At 38.7% G+C, this 19,292-nt stretch overlaps 1 protein-coding gene across 4 annotated transcripts in view; it reads left to right on the top strand.

Annotated features, from left to right (window-relative positions):
• The window catches only part of RALGAPA2 (Ral GTPase activating protein catalytic subunit alpha 2), a 318,832-nt gene that overhangs the window by 181,949 nt on the left and 117,591 nt on the right, over positions 1 to 19,292 (top strand). For all 4 annotated transcript variants that reach the window (XM_063113596.1, XM_063113597.1, XM_063113595.1 and 1 more), the window contains 7 exons: positions 641 to 751; positions 2,089 to 2,157; positions 2,443 to 2,580; positions 5,154 to 5,337; positions 9,982 to 10,753; positions 11,579 to 11,650; positions 18,900 to 19,023. In XM_063113596.1, coding sequence (XP_062969666.1) covers positions 641 to 751; positions 2,089 to 2,157; positions 2,443 to 2,580; positions 5,154 to 5,337; positions 9,982 to 10,753; positions 11,579 to 11,650; positions 18,900 to 19,023 — 1,470 coding nt within the window. The remainder of the gene's footprint in view (positions 1 to 640; positions 752 to 2,088; positions 2,158 to 2,442; positions 2,581 to 5,153; positions 5,338 to 9,981; positions 10,754 to 11,578; positions 11,651 to 18,899; positions 19,024 to 19,292) is intronic.

Below are 19,292 nucleotides of genomic sequence, written 5' to 3'. Positions count from 1 at the left end.
AATCGGGATACGGTGGTGAACAAGATAAGAAATGGAAGCATTCAGAAGACATTGGTGGTGACCTGAGACACCTACTGGTCTCAGGAAATATACTCAAAAGTAATTGAATATACCATAACTCGAGAGTTATGTTCTCATAGTCTCTAATTTTACACATTTCTTAGTATGTTATACATGGGAGTCAAGTTTCATTTCATAGGATAGAAAGTCATTTGCTCAATTCTTGTTTCTCCAAGTGTAAAATAGAGATAACATCTATCTTGCAGAGCTGTCAATAAAGATTTATCAGTGAGAGCATGTGTAAAATTCTCGTAAAAGGCTCAGCATGCGGGATACTCAGCAATAATGTGTCCTATATTTTAATTTCCTCTAGTTGTCCAAAATATGATTCATATGAGCTGAATAAGGAATTTGAAATTATGGTTTTAATTTCCAAATGACTAAGCGACAGCTACTTGTTTCTATAGTAAGTTAGGTAAATTAACACAGCTAGGATAGACAAGAGGCAGTTATAGAATCGTGGTGTGATCATGCAGATTACAAATGTAATCCACATGGAACTGGAAAGAAATAACTGTTTTGTTCTTAAGAATAATGTGCCTGTTATGTGTTTACTTTGGGATTTTGTTTCCTTTTACAGTTTTCTAACAAAATGGTGGCTCAGGTAGCTTGTGATGTTCTCCAACTGCTGGTTTCCTACTGGGAAAAGCTCCAGGTGTTTGAAACCTCTCTGCCTCAGAAGATGGTGGAAGTAAGTATTTTTCCTGTAATGCTAAAACATAAGCATTTCTTTTTTATTGTATGTAATATTTATTTAATTATAGGTATTCACAATTAAATCAACTATTAAATTGCCACAAGTCACTCATTTTAAGATTGTCAGACTAGTTCTCAGCTATGATTGCAGGCACTACGCAAAGAAGCCAGCAGTGTTCCAGGGCAGAGGCTTATACTTGGGGACTTCGAAAGGCTGACACAACCATAACAAAGAGACCTTTTGTAGACTGAGTTTCATTCATCAAGAGTAATTTGGATGGTGCCAACGAGGAGTAGGCAGCTGGTTATGATGCCCTTCATGCAGGGGCGCAGGGGCGGAGGGGCGGATCTTGTGTAAAAGAGTGGTCTCTCCCAGACGAAAGCCCTGCACCACGCACGCTTTCTGCCATAGCACGATTACCCAGCTGTAATGAGATGACTACTATAATAACCTCGGGGGGGCAGGGGGTGATAGCTGGTGAGAGAAAGGGACATAAGGAACAGAAAGAATAATCTCAACAATAATATTATGGAGGTGGTTACATTTGAGGATGCTTTGCTTATACCCAAGCAGGTGCCCTCACTTCTTTAGGTGTCTGGTGGTAAGGCACATTCATTCCTGCCAATTTTTATAGTTTCACTTTTTAAAACATGGCCTGTTCTTTACATATCCAGTGGTAACTCATCAAGGAAATTTGATTTGTCCCCGCGAGATATTACAGAGAGAGAGAAAAAGTTATATTGATTTATTTTGTCTCCGCCTTAGACAGATTTCACTGGTGAGATTATTTTGTTCTCTCAGAGACACATCAAACGTCACAAGTGATTTTTGACCTTAAGTGACCTAGAGTGAAATAGAGCTTTAGACGTAGGAATATAAAATGCTGCAGAATGTGAGTTGGGCAGCTATATGATTTATCATCTAAACGGGAATACTTTTGAGAATGAAAAGGGTGCTGTTATACCAGGACAGCAGGTAGAGACCTGAATTAAATGGGATCATGTTCACAATTATTTTTGAAAGTATTTTTTGAATTCACTATGAAAAGTATGGGGACTGACGGTAGAAATTATGTGACTACAAAGAGAAATTCCTTTCCCTGGCCCTGCAGCTTCCCCACGAGTAGAGTGGGGTGGAAACCAGGCGTGATAACATTGCCTTCTCCTAATTTCGAGATCACACACACAACTGGCCCTCAGCTTTTTAGTGCCTTCCTCTAGTGAGTTGGCACCAAGCCGGGTTTAATTGTAAGGCCATCTTGGGACTTTCAACATATGGCTTCCAAAACTATTGCTATGGTCTGTTTGATTGGGGATTTATTTTTTATGCAGATCCTTGTGGCCACAATTGCTTTTCTATTACCCAGCGCAGAATACTCCTCAGTGGAAACTGATAAGAAGGTAGGTGGCACATGAGCTAAGTTTTCCCTAGAGTTTGTTTATTTTTAAATGTAAGGTAGAATGATAAATAATATTACGAGTAATGGTATTCTTTATAACATCCTTCTGTATTGGCCTTAACAGTCTACTTACTTACCTACCTACCTATCTACCCACCTACCTGCCTAGCACTTTTGTGTCCATTGAATAATTACTATACACAGGGACAGTTCTCTCGTGTGTTATTACACGTAGTGAGGTTTAAGAGAGTGCAGTTTAAGGCGCTGGGCATGTTTCTTCTTCCAGTTCATCGTTTCCTTGCTCCTCTGCCTCTTGGACTGGTGCATGGCGTTGCCAGTGAATGCTCTTCTCCACCCTGTGTCCACAGCAGCTCTGGAGGACCAGCACGTGTCCAGAGCCCCCTTGCTGGATTATATCTACAGGGTGAGTCTCCACTTGGACCTCAGGGCATGGAGTGTGGACTTACCTGGCAGGGAAATACCAAAATAAGTTTTGTGCATTTACTTATTTATCTGTGCCCTTTTGCGAAGGATTTGGGGGTGGGGGGTGGTGGTAAACATTTGAAGAGAAATGAATAACTTGAGTAAAGGCAGAATAGATATATATAATTGTATCTCCTAAAATTAGGAGGAAGCAATGGTTACCAAGCTAAAAGTACACGCATTTTTATAAGACTATCATCTTTAATCTTTAAACAGCTATGATTTGGTCAGAGTCCCCCAATTTTCATGGAACATGGTCTATGTCTACTCAGTTTAAGAACTGTTTATATTATAGGAATACCCACAGCATTAGTTTGGCAGAAACTGTTTATCAAAGGAAGAAAAAAGTATAATGGTCCCAGTAACCTCTTTGCCTTAAAAAATCTTAAGAAATAAATTAATGAAACAGATCACATCAACGTAATTAACCTCATCATTTTTATAGTACTTAAAATATTCAAATATTCTAATTTCATCTCCTCTCCCCCCACCCCCACTGAAGTCTAGGTGTGGCATTTCTTCAGGGCCATTGATAATATCCTTCTGTAATTGGCCTGAACAGTCTCTAAAACCTTCATTTGTTTAGCATTTGCATATCCATTGAATTATCTATTATGCCGGGTAGATACTTCTGTCATTTTTGTTTATAAAACTGTACAAGGCTTGGCTTGGGCCAGTTAAATTAGCTAGAAGCATTTATGTTCATCTCTTTCTGGCATTTCTTTTTTTAAAATATTTCTCTTAAAATTACCAGCCAATATAAAAGTCATCTCATAGTCAACATAATTCATAAATTTATTAAACACCTCTGTTATATTTTTAAAGTAAACTTTATTGAAGTATTATATGCTTCCAGAAAAATGCATCAATCGTAAGTGAGAGATTCATGAATTTTCACAAAGTGAGTACAACTGTAAAATTAGAGCCCAGATCAGGAAAGAACATTCCTAGCACCTCAGAAGCTCCCAGTGTGCCTCCTCCTAATCATTAACCCCATAAACATGCCCAGGGGTAACCACTACCCTGTCTAACAGTGTAGACTAGTTTTGCCTATTTTTGAACTTCATACAAATGGGATCATACAGTATGTTCTCTTATGTCTGACATCTTTCACTCAACATTTTTTTTGAGCAATTCATTCATATTGTCATGAATAGTTGTAGGCTTCACTCTCACTGCTATATAGTATTAAACAATGATAATAAACCACAATTTATCCATTCTGCTGTTGATGTATGTTTGTGTAGTTTAGAGTTTGGGACCATAAAAAATGTTCTGTGAACATTCAAGTATATTTTTTTGGTACACATTCATTTCTGTTGGGTGTATACCTAGGAGTAGAGTTGCTGGAATACATGTGTTCTACTTTAGTAGTGAACACCAAATAATTTTCCAGAGTGGTTGGCGCTAATTGTCACCAAAAGTGTCTGAGAATTGCAGCTGCCCTACATTCTTGCTAGCACTTGGTGCTATCTGATAGGTATGTAGTGGATTCCATTGTGGTTTTAATTTGCATTTCTTATATTTATTGCATTTTGATGAATATAAATTAATTCTCTGAAAAACAGAAGCTTAATTTTTACATTAGTAAGAGAGCCACCAGAAGTATTTTTCTATGCTGCTTTTTTGTTTAGAAGAGGACATATGCAGGTGGTTGCCCCTTGCCAACTATAATCTTTAGTACTTTTTAGTCATGTGCAAAGGGTACCTGACCACAAGGCCTTCTGCCATGTGGACAAACCAAAGTTATTCATCTAAAGGTGAATTTACTTTACGTGTTTAACCCAAAGATATTTCCTTAGTTTCTAAAGTATTACCTTAATTTCATAAAAGCATTTTTAATTTACAATCTTGATTTTATGATTAAAAAGGAAAATTTACTACAATTATTATATCATTTATACATTTTGGCATATTCAAGATGACTTATCTTAGCATGGCTTGTATGTGCACAAAAGTGCAAGTAAGTAGATAAAGCTTCAGTCAACTGCAAGTTGTAAACAACCAATGAAACTAATCCTATGAAAATGAGAATACTTTAAAAATTGTATGAAATTAGCCCTTACAATTCATGGGGTCATGAGTTCTACTAATTTCAACTAATGAACAGTCACGAAGTTCGCTCATGGTCTCTGCTGTTGTGTTCATTCCATCCTCTGCCCGGGTGGCTTATCTCACAGCTACCCTTATCTCCTGCTTCATTCCTTCTACTGGTGCAGCCTTTGGTGCACTGGAGGGGGACTGCAGTGTGTGCAGTCACACTGAATGGTGAAATAAGCACTTTTTAGCTTTTTCTTTCCTTTTGCCTTGAGAATATATTTATTGGCATTATGTGAAAGGAGCAGAATAAACTTGCTAATAGCAGGTAGATATTTAAGAAGGGAAAGGATTCAATGTTTTCAGTTATTACCAAGCAGGAGTCCTAGCTCCTAAGTGCAGTGGTAGTTTGACAGATTGTCAGGGGACAGGAGGTGAGTGGCATCCATGATGCACATTCCCTTCTGTTTTTCACAGGTTCTGCACTGCTGCGTTTGTGGCTCGAGCACATACACCCAACAGAGTCACTATACACTGTCACTGGCTGACTTGTCCTCCACGGATTACGACCCCTTCCTGCCACTGGCAAATGTGAAGAGCTCTGAGCCAGTCCAGTATCATTCATCAGCAGAACTGAGTAACCTGCTGACTGTTGAAGAGGGTGAGTATTCTTCCATACGTAAAATCTTGTGGGCAGGAAAAGGAAAGAGTACAGCCTTTCATCCGTGCCTGCTCTGTTATTTTTTTAAAATTTAGTTGTTGAAGTTGAAATCCTGGTTTCCAGAGTCCTCTATGATAGCGAATTCTGCCGTACTTGTTTCTTCTTTCTCTCCTCTCTTTCCCATCTTAGTTTTTGTATTATTGATTAAAGGACATATATGTCTCAGGCCCATGGGACTAACAGAGAAGGTTCATTTTTTATCCCCAAGGAGCTTTCCTTGTAATGGAAGAGAAAGGATGAACCCAGAAGACTCACTTGTGGACCTTAGAGCCTCCCACAAAGAAGGACTGAATCCAGACTAGCAGGATAGCCAGGCCTTGAGAGGAGCTCCTAGAGTGTTTCAGACTCAGAGAACATCAGGAGGAGAGATGGGAATTCACTTGCCACAGTTTGAGGATTGCTCTGCTTGTAGCAGAGAATCCATTTTAGAGTATGTGGGGATTGTCAGGATTTAGGGGCTGCTTTATTTCCCCCTTAACCGCCCCCTCTCCCAAAATAATAAGAGCCCGACTCTGGGTCTCGGAATGTGAGTCAGAATGTGGATGTGTCATCTGTGCATATGATAAAATTGCACAGAACCAAACACACATGCGAATGAGTGTATGTAAAACAGGTGAACACTGAATAGTGTTGATGGATTGTATCGATGTCAGTTTCCTGACTATATTATTGTGCTATAGGTATGCAATATGTTATCACTGAGACTAAGGGTATTTGAGATCTCTCTGTATTATTTGTTAACAACTGCATGTGACTCTTTACTTGTCTCAAAATGTAAAGTTAAGATAAATGTATATGTAGCATGTTAGATCATCCTTGAAAATGTTATGAACTTTGCAAGTTAAAAACCTAGCCCCAAGAAAGGAACCTGGGGGGTAAAAACATCCCTAAGGAAAAAGGAATGAGGGGATGTCACCAGGAAAGCAAAGTCAGAGAAGTGGGAAAAGGACCAAGAGTCATTTTCAGGAAGTCAAGGGAAGAAAGCAGGTGAGGAGCTGCAGAAGGTCAGCAGTGCTGGGTGCTTCAAAAAACTCAGGGAAGGTGAAACAGAACAGGAGTTGTGGTATTGCCCAGCTAAGTGTTTGGTGGTGGGTTTTGCCACAGCATTTTCAGCAGAACTGTTGGCCTAGCCAGATAACATGAGCAGGTACGATGAACACTCAGAACCCCGAGACAGACCCCTCTTGTGGGGTCTTTGTGGAGAGAGGAAGGACACAGCAGGCAGGGACCAGATGAGGGTAGGAGTGCAGGGCTGTGCTGCAGGACCATGGAGTTGGAGTACGGTTCAGGCTGAGATGAAGGGGAAGGTGAGATGAGGCCAAAAAGGACAGGAATGGGAGTGCCAGTCAGCAGCAAGGGCTTGAAATCTGACAGTCCTGATTTTAGCTTCATTTTGTACATGGGCAAGCTGAGGTTAAGGTATTTTCCCAGGGGTGTACAAGTCAGAAATAATGGAGGTGGGGTTTGAACCTAAGATTTAATGACCAAGTTTATGAAATATAGAATTTACTCTGATTTTGCCATAGAATAGACTAAAGACTCTTGTTTTGAGGTGTGTTGGAGTTGGATGGGATGTGGTACATTTTCATGTTGTCCTCTTGAGTTGCCCTCCATTTATTTAATTGTTTAATTGTCTTTTTCTGGAGTTCTGCAATATCTTCTGGCCATTTTTTCCCCACAATTATAAATTCAAACATATTTTTATCAACTAATTGAAATAGCTTGCTTTTTTTCCTTTTTCTTTCTGACTGGTAAGGGGATCGCAACCCTCGGCATGGTGTGGTCTGCACCACACTCAGCCAGTGAGCGCACCGGCCACCCCTTTATAGGATCTGAACCCATGACCTCAGCGCTCCCAGCGCCGCACTCTCCTGAGTGAGCCACGGGACCGGCCCTGAAATAGCTTTTGATCTGTTTCTTTTGTTGTTTCCTACCTCACAGTCCATGTCTTATAAGGAAATTAGCTTACTTTTTCTTGACGTCATCAATTTACACTCATCCCACATGGCTGTCTCTAAAATAGGTTCATTACTTATTATGACTTGTCACTTGAAAACAGCAGGAAATGAATAGATTAGTGAAAAAAGGAAAAACCAAAAAAATGCACATTTAAGTTTTGGTGCCATTTTTCTTTTGATGTGCAATTCTCTGACTTAAGCACTCCATCTCCAGAAGACCTCAGGACCTTGTGCAAAAGTTCCCAACATAGTTCTCTCGTACAAAAAATTATTGCTTAAACTTCTATGACAAAGAAGTTTTTAAAATTCACTAGCATATTAACTAAGTAAAAAAGCAAGAAGCTTAAAAACACATCGGCATGCACTGACAGTCTTGCTAAGTGGGTATATCCTATTAAGAATGAAGAGGAAAAAATAAATGTGATAGCTTAGGTATTTTAGGGCAAATAAATGTGCTCATATTTGGAGGTTTTTTCACTCAATGTCATAATTTATTATTCATAACAAAACTATTTCTAATCCAGTAATGTTTCTAATAAGTAATACTGTATTTTTATCTATTGTTTTCAATGATTCCTTCATACACCATTGCTTACTGTTTGATATAATTACTGCTTTCAAATAAAGTTACAAGCAAGGGACACATTCACCCACAGCTGAGGTGGCTGCTGTCCTGGCTGGAAGGAAAGCCATTAATGGCAGGTACTCAGATTGCTCCTTATTAGTACCCAGCTGCCTAAAGAAGAAGGGAGGGGAGGAGCTTTAAAAAGGAAAGTTAAAGGACAGATTTTACTGCTTTTATTTTTCATCTTTAAATTTAGAAAAGTAAAGATATTTGGAATCTGTTTTTCAATAGTTTGTGGAAGTCATGAGCTTGGTTTTTCATTAATGGTGTACAGATTTTCTCTTTATTTTTCAGCAAACCCACAAAGTTGATTTAGCTGAGTTCTTCCAGGAAAGAATGATTATTATTTCATAAATATTCCTTTTTCTTACTTTTCAGAGCCAGAGATATTTTGGGTTTTTATTGGGTATATCATGGTTTATGATTTGATTAATGTGACTCCAGGTTAATTTTCCACTATAGAATTCAAACCTGTTCATAAAATACACATTTATATTCACCTCAAATTGAAAGCACAACCTTTGTGAGTAAAAGTAACGTTGATTTTCTAATTGTTATTTTCTGCCTTGGGCCTTATCAAAATGGAGCTTTATTGTTAGAGTTTTATAGCCTGCTCTGCCATATCATCACTATAAACCATTGCATTATGAATTCATGAACCCCTGGCTAGCTTCACGTGTGCTATTTGGGACACTAATGTTTCTTAGCTTGGGCATTAACTTTTTTTAGTTGTGTAGAAATCATAAACACTTCTACTAGGGTTGGGAAAGAAGAGTTTAATTTCAGAGACAGATGTAGATGACTTTCTTTGCTTCTAAAAATGAATTTTTTTGATGTGAAATTTTATTTTGCATTATTGAATGAAAATTATTTCTTGTTCATTGAAAAGAAGAAAGAAGAAATCCAAGAAAACTCAGGACAATCTTGTTCTCCTCAGTCATTACACAGAATTTCTTAGATTCTTAGATTTATTTCTTTATGCATCATAAAATCGATGTGTTATAAATAAGTCAATTAGATTTTTAATGTCTAAAGAAGAGGGCATTTAGCATGAAAAACATAATTTGTTATTTATGTTTTAATTAATATTTGATTTTTCATGTTGTGAATTTAGAAACTGAGTATTTCCTTATACTTTAAGCTCAAGTTGTAAATCTTAGTTTACCTAAATACCTAGTGATTTTTTTTTTGTTAAAATTAAAAGTTTTTATTTTTACTTGTTCTTTGATTAATGCATAATGCTTTTATAAACTTTTCAGATTAAAATTTTCTTCATTACTCTCAAGCTTAAGTAGTAATTTCAATCCATACTTACAGATTTAGTTTATCTACTTCTTCCTTATACCTCATTTTACAGGGCCCACTTATATATAATGTTGTCAAAGTCTTTTTATACACTATAAGTATTAAAATTTTTGTAAATCACTAGTTCTTGGGCATTTAATCATCAACTAAAAATTTAGTTAAAGCCTTCTAAATATTTCTGTGAATTATTAATATATCAGATTCCCTTAAATATTTAAAATTCCCTAACAACAAAACATAAGTGGTCACAATTACTAAGCAAATTGCTTTAGATATATTAAATAGTCACAGTTTGCTTAATTTTTTTCTCAGGTGTACCCTGAACCTGCTGAGGGGTCAGGCCCATTCCCCCAGCTTCCAGCCACCCCTCTCTCTGACTGGGGATTGTGTCCTCTCCAGAGTTCCCTGAACTATCAACTCTTTAAAGACAGGGACATTTCTCTTTTGTTGATTACCATATTTATGGATTTTTAAATGTCCCTTTCAGAATGAAATCTTCATGTAAGTTGATTCTTTTAGCAATCTATTTAAATTGTGTTTTTAAATTAAAATAGAATTACTGTCCCAAAAAAGAGGAAAAGAAAAATTCCTAGACTAAAAAATCAAGCAGTCTAAGTATAGACCAAAATCTGGTGGTGTTCAGTTTCAGTCTTCATTCACCACTGTCTCTTTATGTTTCTTTACTGTTCTTCACAGAGAAGAAAAGAAGAAGTTTGGAGCTGATCCCTCTGACTGCTCGCATGGTGATGGCCCACCTGGTAAACCACCTGGGCCACTACCCCCTCCACGGGGGCCCCGCCATGCTGCACAGCCTGGTCAGTGAGAACCATGACAATGCTCATGTGGATGGCTCTGAGCTGTCCTCTGAGGTGTTCAGGAGCCCAAACCTGCAGCTGTTTGTATTTAATGATAGCACCCTCATTTCCTACCTTCAGACGCCCACAGAAGGACCAGCAGATGGATCCCCAGTGGCCACCCTCTCCGATGTGAGAGTAATCGTGAGGGATATCTCAGGGAAATACTCTTGGGACGGTAAGGTTTTATATGGACCATTGGAAGGCTGCTTAGCTCCCAGTGGAAAAAATCCTTTATTTCTGATTTCGGGCTGGCATCATCACACAAGTGGACCTCAGAAAGCTTTTTCTCAAATTGAAGAAGGAGATGATGTGCTCGACAAATTACTTGAAAACATTGGCCACACAAGTCCTGAATGTCTTTTACCATCACAGCTAAATCTAAATGAGCCTTCTCCTCCCCCACGTGGAATGAACTGTGACCAAGAGAAGGAAATCATTGAGGTCATTTTGCACCAGAGCACACAAGAAGACGAGTATATTCAGAGGTGTGACTCTGATTCTGTAATGAAAGTCACCAGCCAAGGGCAGCCCTTGCCAGTGGAGCCCCGGGGACCTTTTTATTTCTGCAGATTGTTGCTTGATGATTTGGGAATGAATTCTTGGGATAGAAGGTAACCATCTACATTGGTCATACAATTATTTTATCATTATTTTCATGTGATTGTTCTTTTCATCAATTTGGGGTTCGGAGCGGGAAGAGAATAGAAATGGAGATTTTTCTCTATTTCAACATTTACAGCTTATTTTCTGCTGGTAAATGAAAATTAGAAATGAGACTAATTGTGCTGTACTGATGCACAGATTGAATTTTAAATATTTGTTGGATATTTTAAAGAATATCAAGCATTTTCCATGGGTGTATGTGTTTGCTTTTTTTTTTTTTTAAATCTCTGTCTATTATTATTTCTACCTTCATGCAAGATGAGAATGGACTACAAACGTGAAGAAGCCACAGTCTAATAAGGGAGTTAGACTTGATAAAACACTGACAAAGGATAGAGGGACACAGAAGCTCAGGAGAAACAATTAAATCCAGTGGGAAGTGTGGGACAGTGAAGAAGACTTCATGGAAAGGGGTGGATTTGAGCTGGACCCTGATAGCAGAGTGAAGTTCTTAATGGCAGAGGTGGGGAAAAGAGATTCATGGCAGAGCTGACAGTGAAAACAGACACAGGCACACATATACCCAAGTCCTATACTCATTGGCCACAGAGCCATCCAGTGGCACTGGATAGTAATGGGATGGGATGCAATAGAATGTTTATGCCTTTGCATGTCTTAAAGAAAATGGCATTTATTCTGGAGGTTTCTATCACAAATCTATTGTGAGTCATGTGGCAGATGGATGCTAGGTGGGTTTGTAAAGTGGTTGACTGGAAAGTGGCAAAATTGGCCTGTGATCATGTGATTTTTTTTTCATCCTTTTTTCTTTATAGGAAGAATTTTCATCTGTTGAAGAAAAATTCAAAATTATTGAGAGAGCTAAAAAATCTGGACTCCCGTCAGTGGTATGTGAAAATATATCTATTACTTTTTTCCTATCTATCTTTGTGTGTTCTTGGATAACAGATACAGCTGCAGAAATGAACACACCTAAGGAGACACCCAAGGGGTAGTTCTGTTACCTAGGATGTGGTGAAATTTGCACATGCCATATCTTTGATACTTTTTACCCTTAAGGAATAAACTTTCAAGTTTGCTACATGAAGAAGAGATCAGTGCTCTGACCTAACCTGTGCTTTTGCTTGAGTACCTTTCTGTGTGGCAGCCAGTGGATATTCATTCTCATTTAATCTCCGCAAACACCTCCTTTTCTGATGAGAAAACAGAGGTTCGCCTAGGTTAAACAGCCCGTGGTCACTCATCGCATGTTATCTGAAGCCAAGTGAGTGTCACTTTGCTGCCCATGCTGTGGACTAGTGTGCTGGCATTCTATAGTGTTGGCTTTATAATGTTGAAAAGGTTAAAAGCAGTGTATCATAATTAATAACTTTCTATTAATAAGATTCATTCCCCAAAGCTGGTTTAATCCTCAGCTCTACCCCTTTTCTATACAATCTCAGAAGCATTTCTCAAGATGAGCTCATAACCATAAAAGTTTTTGATTTGGGGAAATATGTGCTTCCAAAACCATCTAAGTCAAGAATAAGTATAGTACTTGGTACCTAACAGATGCTTAAAAGTCTTGAATAAATGAACTCCTTCTTAATCTTTAGTTTTTAAAGAACTTTAAAAAAAAAAAAAAAATTTTGTTCCCCTTTTATCGCCCTTAGGAAAATCCTAATATTCCATCAGCTCTTAAATAAAAAATTCAAATTGCTTTCCTCAAGTTTATTTTTTAACTCTTCACACCATATTTTATGCATTACATTTTTCTTCATTTTAACTCATTAATTTTTAAATATATTTTGAGCTATATGTTTTTAAGTATGGTGCAAATTGCTGGCTGGGGAAGTAAGGAAAAAGAAAGGCGATAACAGAGCCCTGCTTTATCTTGACAGGTCCTATACTGGCATTTGGAGAAATTACTGGAGCTCTTTATTTCATTCCTTTAAGGCACCAGGTTCTCCTGCTTGGCACTTACAGTGATGAGTTACATGCCAGCTTATATTTTTACCATCATGTGTGCTTAGGTTGCTTTGTTATGGTTTTCATTGTCTATTTTAGAGTTTTGATCAAAACTCAAAGTGACACATACTTAAGTTTTATTTTGAAGCAAACCCTTGATTCACATCGCTATTTATGTATCAGTTTCACAATTGTGATTCTTCTTTGGTTGTTTGAATTCTTGAACTGGATATAAGTACAATAACTAGAAACTCCAGTTGGAATTTTCTTTTAAATACTTCAAAGATAATTTTTTAAAAGCTTACTCATAGCTATGTGTCCTTTCATTCCTTCAGAAGCCTCTAGTGTTAAGATGCATTTTTTTGTATTGACCACTGTATGGGAATCAGAGGGGTATAGATTTTCTTTCCTGTCCTTTATTTCTTTTATTTTCTCTTCTTCATGTTTCTATCTTCTCACGTCTCCCCGTCACTCAGGACCTCTTATAGTTTTTTATAGCTACACACATGCTGAGGCATGAACTATTTAATGTTCTTTTTCAAAGTCTTGGAAGTGTGCCAGTATGGCTGTTCTGAACCTGATTCTCTCTGCAGAAGGGGATAGGAGGGCCTTTTCTTCTAAGTGGCTATACTATTCTCTGGAGAGTGGTAAATATTTTAGTATTAAGAAATATCAGGATTAAAAGTTTCATTTGTAGTTGTGTCTGGGAAAAGGAACCATCCTCTTGCCCACAGCTCTATTGCCATTTTAAATGTCTTTATTTCCTGGTTCATCAAGTGAAACTTATAGTGAAATATTTTAAAGAACTTTTATTTATTTATTTAAATTTATTTATTAATATTATTATTTTTTTACATTCTAAGATGTTGCAGAGCAGTTGAGGGAGAAGGGGGGAGGGGAAGGGAGAAGTAAATAGAGTGGGAGAAGGAGAAAGGAGGGGGTATGTTGTTGAGGCCCATGGCACCCCCCTCATTCCTGCATGGGAGACCAGGGGGCTTACAGCAGCAGCTCAGTTGTTGCTGGGCTGGATGCAGATGTCAAGGGGTGTGGCTGAAGCCTTCAGCCATCCACTGCCCCAGTTCAGGAGCCCAGGGAATTTCTACTGGCAGATCAGTGGTTGTAGCTGGGCTGGTTGCAGATATCAGGGGGTGGGAGCATGGCTGAGGCCCTCAGCCCCCAACTTCCCTGGCTCAGGAGCCCGGGAAGCTTCTAGTGGCAGCCTGGTGGGCTGGGTATGGTCGTCAGGGGGTCATGGCTGAGGCCCACAGCCCTCTCCCCTCCCTGGCTTGGGAGCCCAGGGGGCTTCTAGTCCTTCTAGGTTTTATAGGTGTTCTTTAGTGGTGTTAGACCTCTACCAGTTAATATCAAACTTTGGTCTGTGGGTATTTTGTTTTTTCTTTCAGTTCTGTGTTGGATTATTTGCTGTTCCCACCACTTAAACTCTGCACTGGAGCTGCTTTGTTGTCCTTTGCTTACTTCTAAAATGGGGGAACTTCCTGTGGGGACCAGCACTTGAGCCCTGTGGTTGAGCTAAATTACTTCGTTGCTGCTGATTCCCTGGGGAAGGCTTTTTGTGCAGCTCAGATTTTAATTGTTGAATTTGTATGTACTTCCAGGTCTTGTGAGTTCTGATATACCTGGCTTGCATGGAAGCTCTGGTTCTGAGTCTTTCCAGCAAACTTCATCCCCTGCAGATCTATATTCCTGACCAATCTCCACTGACTGACTGGTCCTATGCTGATTGGGGGGCGGATCAGCTGTCCATGCTATGACCCAGTGTTCCCCCAGTGGGCCCGTCTCCCCCACTGCCCCCACTCCAAACACTTCCTATGGGATGGGCGGTGTGCCAGTCCCTAGTGATGACTCAATGGCCTCTGCATGGCTCCTTTTTTCAGTTGTCTGGGGCCCCTCACTCCTGTCTGGGTCCATAGGAACCCTGTTAGTGGTTTTGCTGCCATGAGGCCCACCAAGGCCCTCTTCTCCCCTGCAGCCTCCAAGCAACTTCACATGAAGGGCACAGCTGCGGCTTTTGCCAGCCCTTGCTCCATGTGCTCAACAGGGCCAGCCTTGAAATGGTTGGGGCTCAAAATGGTGGGCGTGATCCTTTCTCTCATTGTGACTTCTCCTGCCTTCATGAATTTCTCCTCCTCTTCCCCTGAGCTCTAGTGGCCCCAGCTTGGCTGTCATTGCTTTTTAATAGTTGTAAATCAGTTGATTTGCGGGAGAGAGTGGCACTGGGGACCATCTATTCTGCCATCTTGACTGAACTCTCAGTGTAAAGAACTTTTAAAAACTCATTAGAGATGAAAAACCTGAAGCCATTATTTTTCACATTGCCCTTCATCAGATTAAGTTTCCCAACTGTTGTTGTGATTCTCTCTCTAGAAGAACAGAGGCTTCTAGAGTTCTCTGTGGAAATTCTGTGGGGGTTTTCTGCTGAAGGACTCAGGGATTCACTTCCTTCTCCTTCCTGCCCTTCAGTATTAAACAAGGAGCCATTTGGGTTCCAAACTCAGCTTTTCAAGCATATGCTGAATTATTCTGTGCTTCTTACTATTAAGTGACTACATTGGTATCTTGTAATTGCAGCCAATTGTTAAAGTGTTAATGCACTTTAGTTGCATGAGGTGTAATTGAATTAGCTCCCTGGGGTGCTGTTGCAGTAAAATACAGCTTTGAATAGCTGACTGGCAATCCCCTGCCCCTTGATTAACCTGCACTTAAAATCACAAGTCCTGGATTTAGTGTCTTCTTGACATCTAAAAAGATATCAACTTATTTTATGGTAAAGGGTATTTTCAAGGTTCTTTTCAAAAAAACTGGAAATAAGTCTGGGACTCTTCTATAGGAAATCTAGACTGTCCTGTGTATTGGTCAGGTCGCAGGTAAGGATATACCTTGTCCCTCAACTTTCAGTTAGGACAACTCTTTATTTCTGATATCAATTTATCTCACTGCTGTCAAGGCATAGTTCCTTCTTAACTTGTTCTTAGGAAAAATAGAGACTATCTTGCGACTGTGTTCTCTGTGTACCATGAAGTTAGCAAAGATGTAAATGCATGATAAATATACATACAAATCACAGCGGGCTCCCCTTTTAAATGTGAGTGCCTTCTTGTCACCACATGCTGAGGTGAATGTTCAAATCATGTTTTTTCTTTGTTTGGCTCTTATAATGTAACAGCACAAGGAAACTGAGCTATTCTGGTCTATTCCTAATAAGAAAGAAAAGTGCATACTAATGAGGAATGGGAAATTGTTGTTGTTACATGTGTGTGTTCCTGAATTACCTGCTCTTCATGCATTGGTTGTGCAGCTCATGGACATGAAGTGCTGTTGATGTTGTTAATTACCATTTCCAAAGCATGGACATAAGGCCAGACACAGCATCTGCATCCTAGCAGGCTCTCTGCGTGCTAATATTTTGGAAGATGTGAAATTTGATGAATGTTTACAGCTAAAGGTCACCTTTCCTCACACCCACATCAGTCAGTCCATCCTTGGGTATTAGCTATCTGGTGCTCCCACATTGAGTTAATGAGGACTCAAGGACCTGTGAGTGGCTGTGAAGGAAAAAACTTAAACTTTAAGCAGAATAAAGAGAAACGTTTCAATCACCCTGAGAGTAGGGAGAGCTGCAGAAAGAAATTGAGTAACTGTACTTTTTTCTCCTTTTGTTGAAAGAGTCTTTTTAGGTCATAGGTTATGATTTCTGTTATCATCTGAGCCCCCAAATTATTATAGCTCTTGGCATAGGCTAGTCAGATTCTAAGCTGTTCGTGTCTCATGCCTGTCACTCAGAGCAGTGAACAGTGTGGCAATTTCAGGGCTCCCTATGGCGTGAGAACAAGCTTTCTGACTGAGGGCACAGGGTCTCCACTAGAGCATTGACCCCTGTGATCCACCACTACAACAATCCTCTCTCCTTACAACACTCATTCCCATCAAGAGAGATGCCTCCACAGGTGTGTGCATGCTTTGCTTATCAGGGGGTTGAGGATGTACATTCTTTCTGGTGACATGGGACAGTGTTCATCAAAAGCCTTAGAGATGGGCTGTTACCAAGAAATTCTATTTCTATGAATTTATTTTAAGGAGATATTAAAGAAGTTGTGAAAAGATGAACAAGATTAAAGATTATCTTTAAGAATGGGTTAAAGATAATATGAAAATGTCTTTAAAATGGAAGCAACCTAAATGAGGATTTGGGATGATATATTAATGTAATGTAATGTTGTACAACCATCATTAATAACTTTGCTTTAGAAGCACATGGTATATAAGTGTTCACACTCAGAAGTGATGAAATGGTGAATTTTATATTATGTATGTTTTACCACAGTAAAAAAAAGTATTCACGAATATGTTTAAATGAAAAAATCAGTTGCAAAATAGAATGTAGTCATTTCTCACATTCGTGTGCAGAAATGCATCCTAAAATGGTAACCGCTATGTTCTTTGCTTATTGCAAGAGATTTTTTTATTCTTCTCTTTCCTGCCTATATTTCCTAATTATTCTCTTCCTCCTCTTTCTTCTCCTCCTCCTATTCTCCTACTTCTTCTTTCTATATTTCCTAATTCTTCTTTCCTAATTACATGTAAACTATGGGGGGAATGAATAAGCTATCTAAAGCAATTGGAGGAGATAACTTTTCTCCTCCAGTTATTTATATAACTTTTTAGTTGAGGTTCAGTTAGTTCTGTTATTAAGTAGAAAGATAATTCATGCAGAAGGAAATAGTGAATTTGTTAAAATATGGAGCCCAATTCCACTAATATGGATGTCTAATCAGATTACAACATTGAGGTATTAAACAATCAGACAATAGAAACATTTCTGTGTTGTGTAAGCACTTGATAGTTTTTTCTATGAGATTGTTCATAATGTAATGCAAAAATAAGGGGCAGGGTAGAACTGCTCTGGAAATGGTAATCCAAACTTTTAAAAAATAGAGACTATAGTAAAAACTCTTCAGTAATGGGGTTGTGGAATGAGTGAATCTTGATTAAAGCTCTGTTCGAATGAGAACAGAGTCTCTAAACTATTACCAAATTGCTTGGTACAGGTCCAGTTACTTTGGCAATTTACTCCAGGGTATAATTTGTAGAAATTGATTATTAATACATTAAAGCATATTGTATCTCTGGTCAATTTAACAGAGGTTTAACTGAGTACTGACTGTGCATCAAGGACTGATGCTAGATGTACAAAAGATAAAAAGGCAGGACTCCTTTCCTCAAAGTGTATGTCATGTTTACTTTATCAAACAGTAAGGTGCCCAAAATCCATCACTGAGCAAGTAGATGAAAGATATTTATGGCCAAAAGAGGTTTCCCTGGACAGATGTTACCCCTCCCAGTCACCCTCAGGATAGTTGGAACACAAGGTTGTCACAACCCTACCCAAAGAAAATACCTAAGTGTGTTCAGCTTGGAAGAAATTTCTGTTTCTTATAAAGTTTTGGCGTATCTTAAAATTCCAGTCAAGGAACTACCCAATCACCTTATCTCAAAGTGTAAAATGTGAAATGTGGGAAGTCACCTAGATCTATTCACAACTTATACCTATTTGAAATGCCTTACAAAATGATGCTATCTACTCTAAGTGAATCATTGTTCAGTATACGCATGTATTGAAACAACATACTGTACCCCACAAATATGTAGAAGTAAATGTTAAAATATTTTGAATCCAAAAAAAAAAAGATGTTCTTTACCAAAAAACAGAGAGAAGTTGCCAGATGGTGCGCTGCAACATGCTGCTCAGTGTATCTTGTGTCTGCTGGTGTGGTCCCAGGAGGCAGACTGCCGTGCTGCTGTTCCCAGTCTCTGCCTGGCTGTGTGTGCTTTTTGTTTAACTTTCTGTGCTCCCTTTCAACCAACTCTACAAGGAAGGTGATGATCATAGTACAAGGGTACTTCAAAATGTTCATGGAAGATTCATATTATCTTGAATTCTGCTTTCCACAAACTTTTTGAAGTACCCTTGCACTTGTGTCATTAGAGAAGTTGCAAAGAGTAAATGAGATCATGTGTCAAATTGCCTTAGGACAGTGACTTAGAATAGAATTGCCCCTAGTAATTTCTCAGCACACATAAGCTCAATAGTAGGAGTCACACTGGTGGTAGTAATAAAATAAAATTTTATGTACAAGAATTTTAACTTCTTTTGAATTTAAAAATTTACAGCCGTGAAACACACAAAATCGCAGTGTTTTACATTGCTGAAGGTCAAGAAGACAAGTGTTCAATCCTCTCCAATGAAAGAGGAAGCCAAGCTTACGAAGACTTTGTTGCCGGACTTGGGTGGGAGGTAATTCATTTCATTCAGTAGGTGTTTTGTAACCAACACTACTTAATGATATTTATAAACTAGGCATTGATTGTGTAAGTTTTTGCATATGTTTCTGTATTAAAATACAGCGTGGATGGAGTTCTGGAATTGAAGAATGTATTGAATTTGATCTTCCATTAGTTGCTTTCAGCACTTTATACATGAACTTTTGTTTCCTCTTAACTTTCCTCTCAGCATTTTTTTCATTTGCTTTTTGTCAGAACCAAATAGTCAGTTGGGCTCACGTA

This window comes from Cynocephalus volans, chromosome 11 (genome assembly GCF_027409185.1).
Source record: "Cynocephalus volans isolate mCynVol1 chromosome 11, mCynVol1.pri, whole genome shotgun sequence".
In the NCBI taxonomy this organism is placed as follows: Eukaryota; Metazoa; Chordata; class Mammalia; order Dermoptera; family Cynocephalidae; genus Cynocephalus; species Cynocephalus volans.
This window is presented reverse-complemented; position numbering and strand designations above follow the sequence as displayed.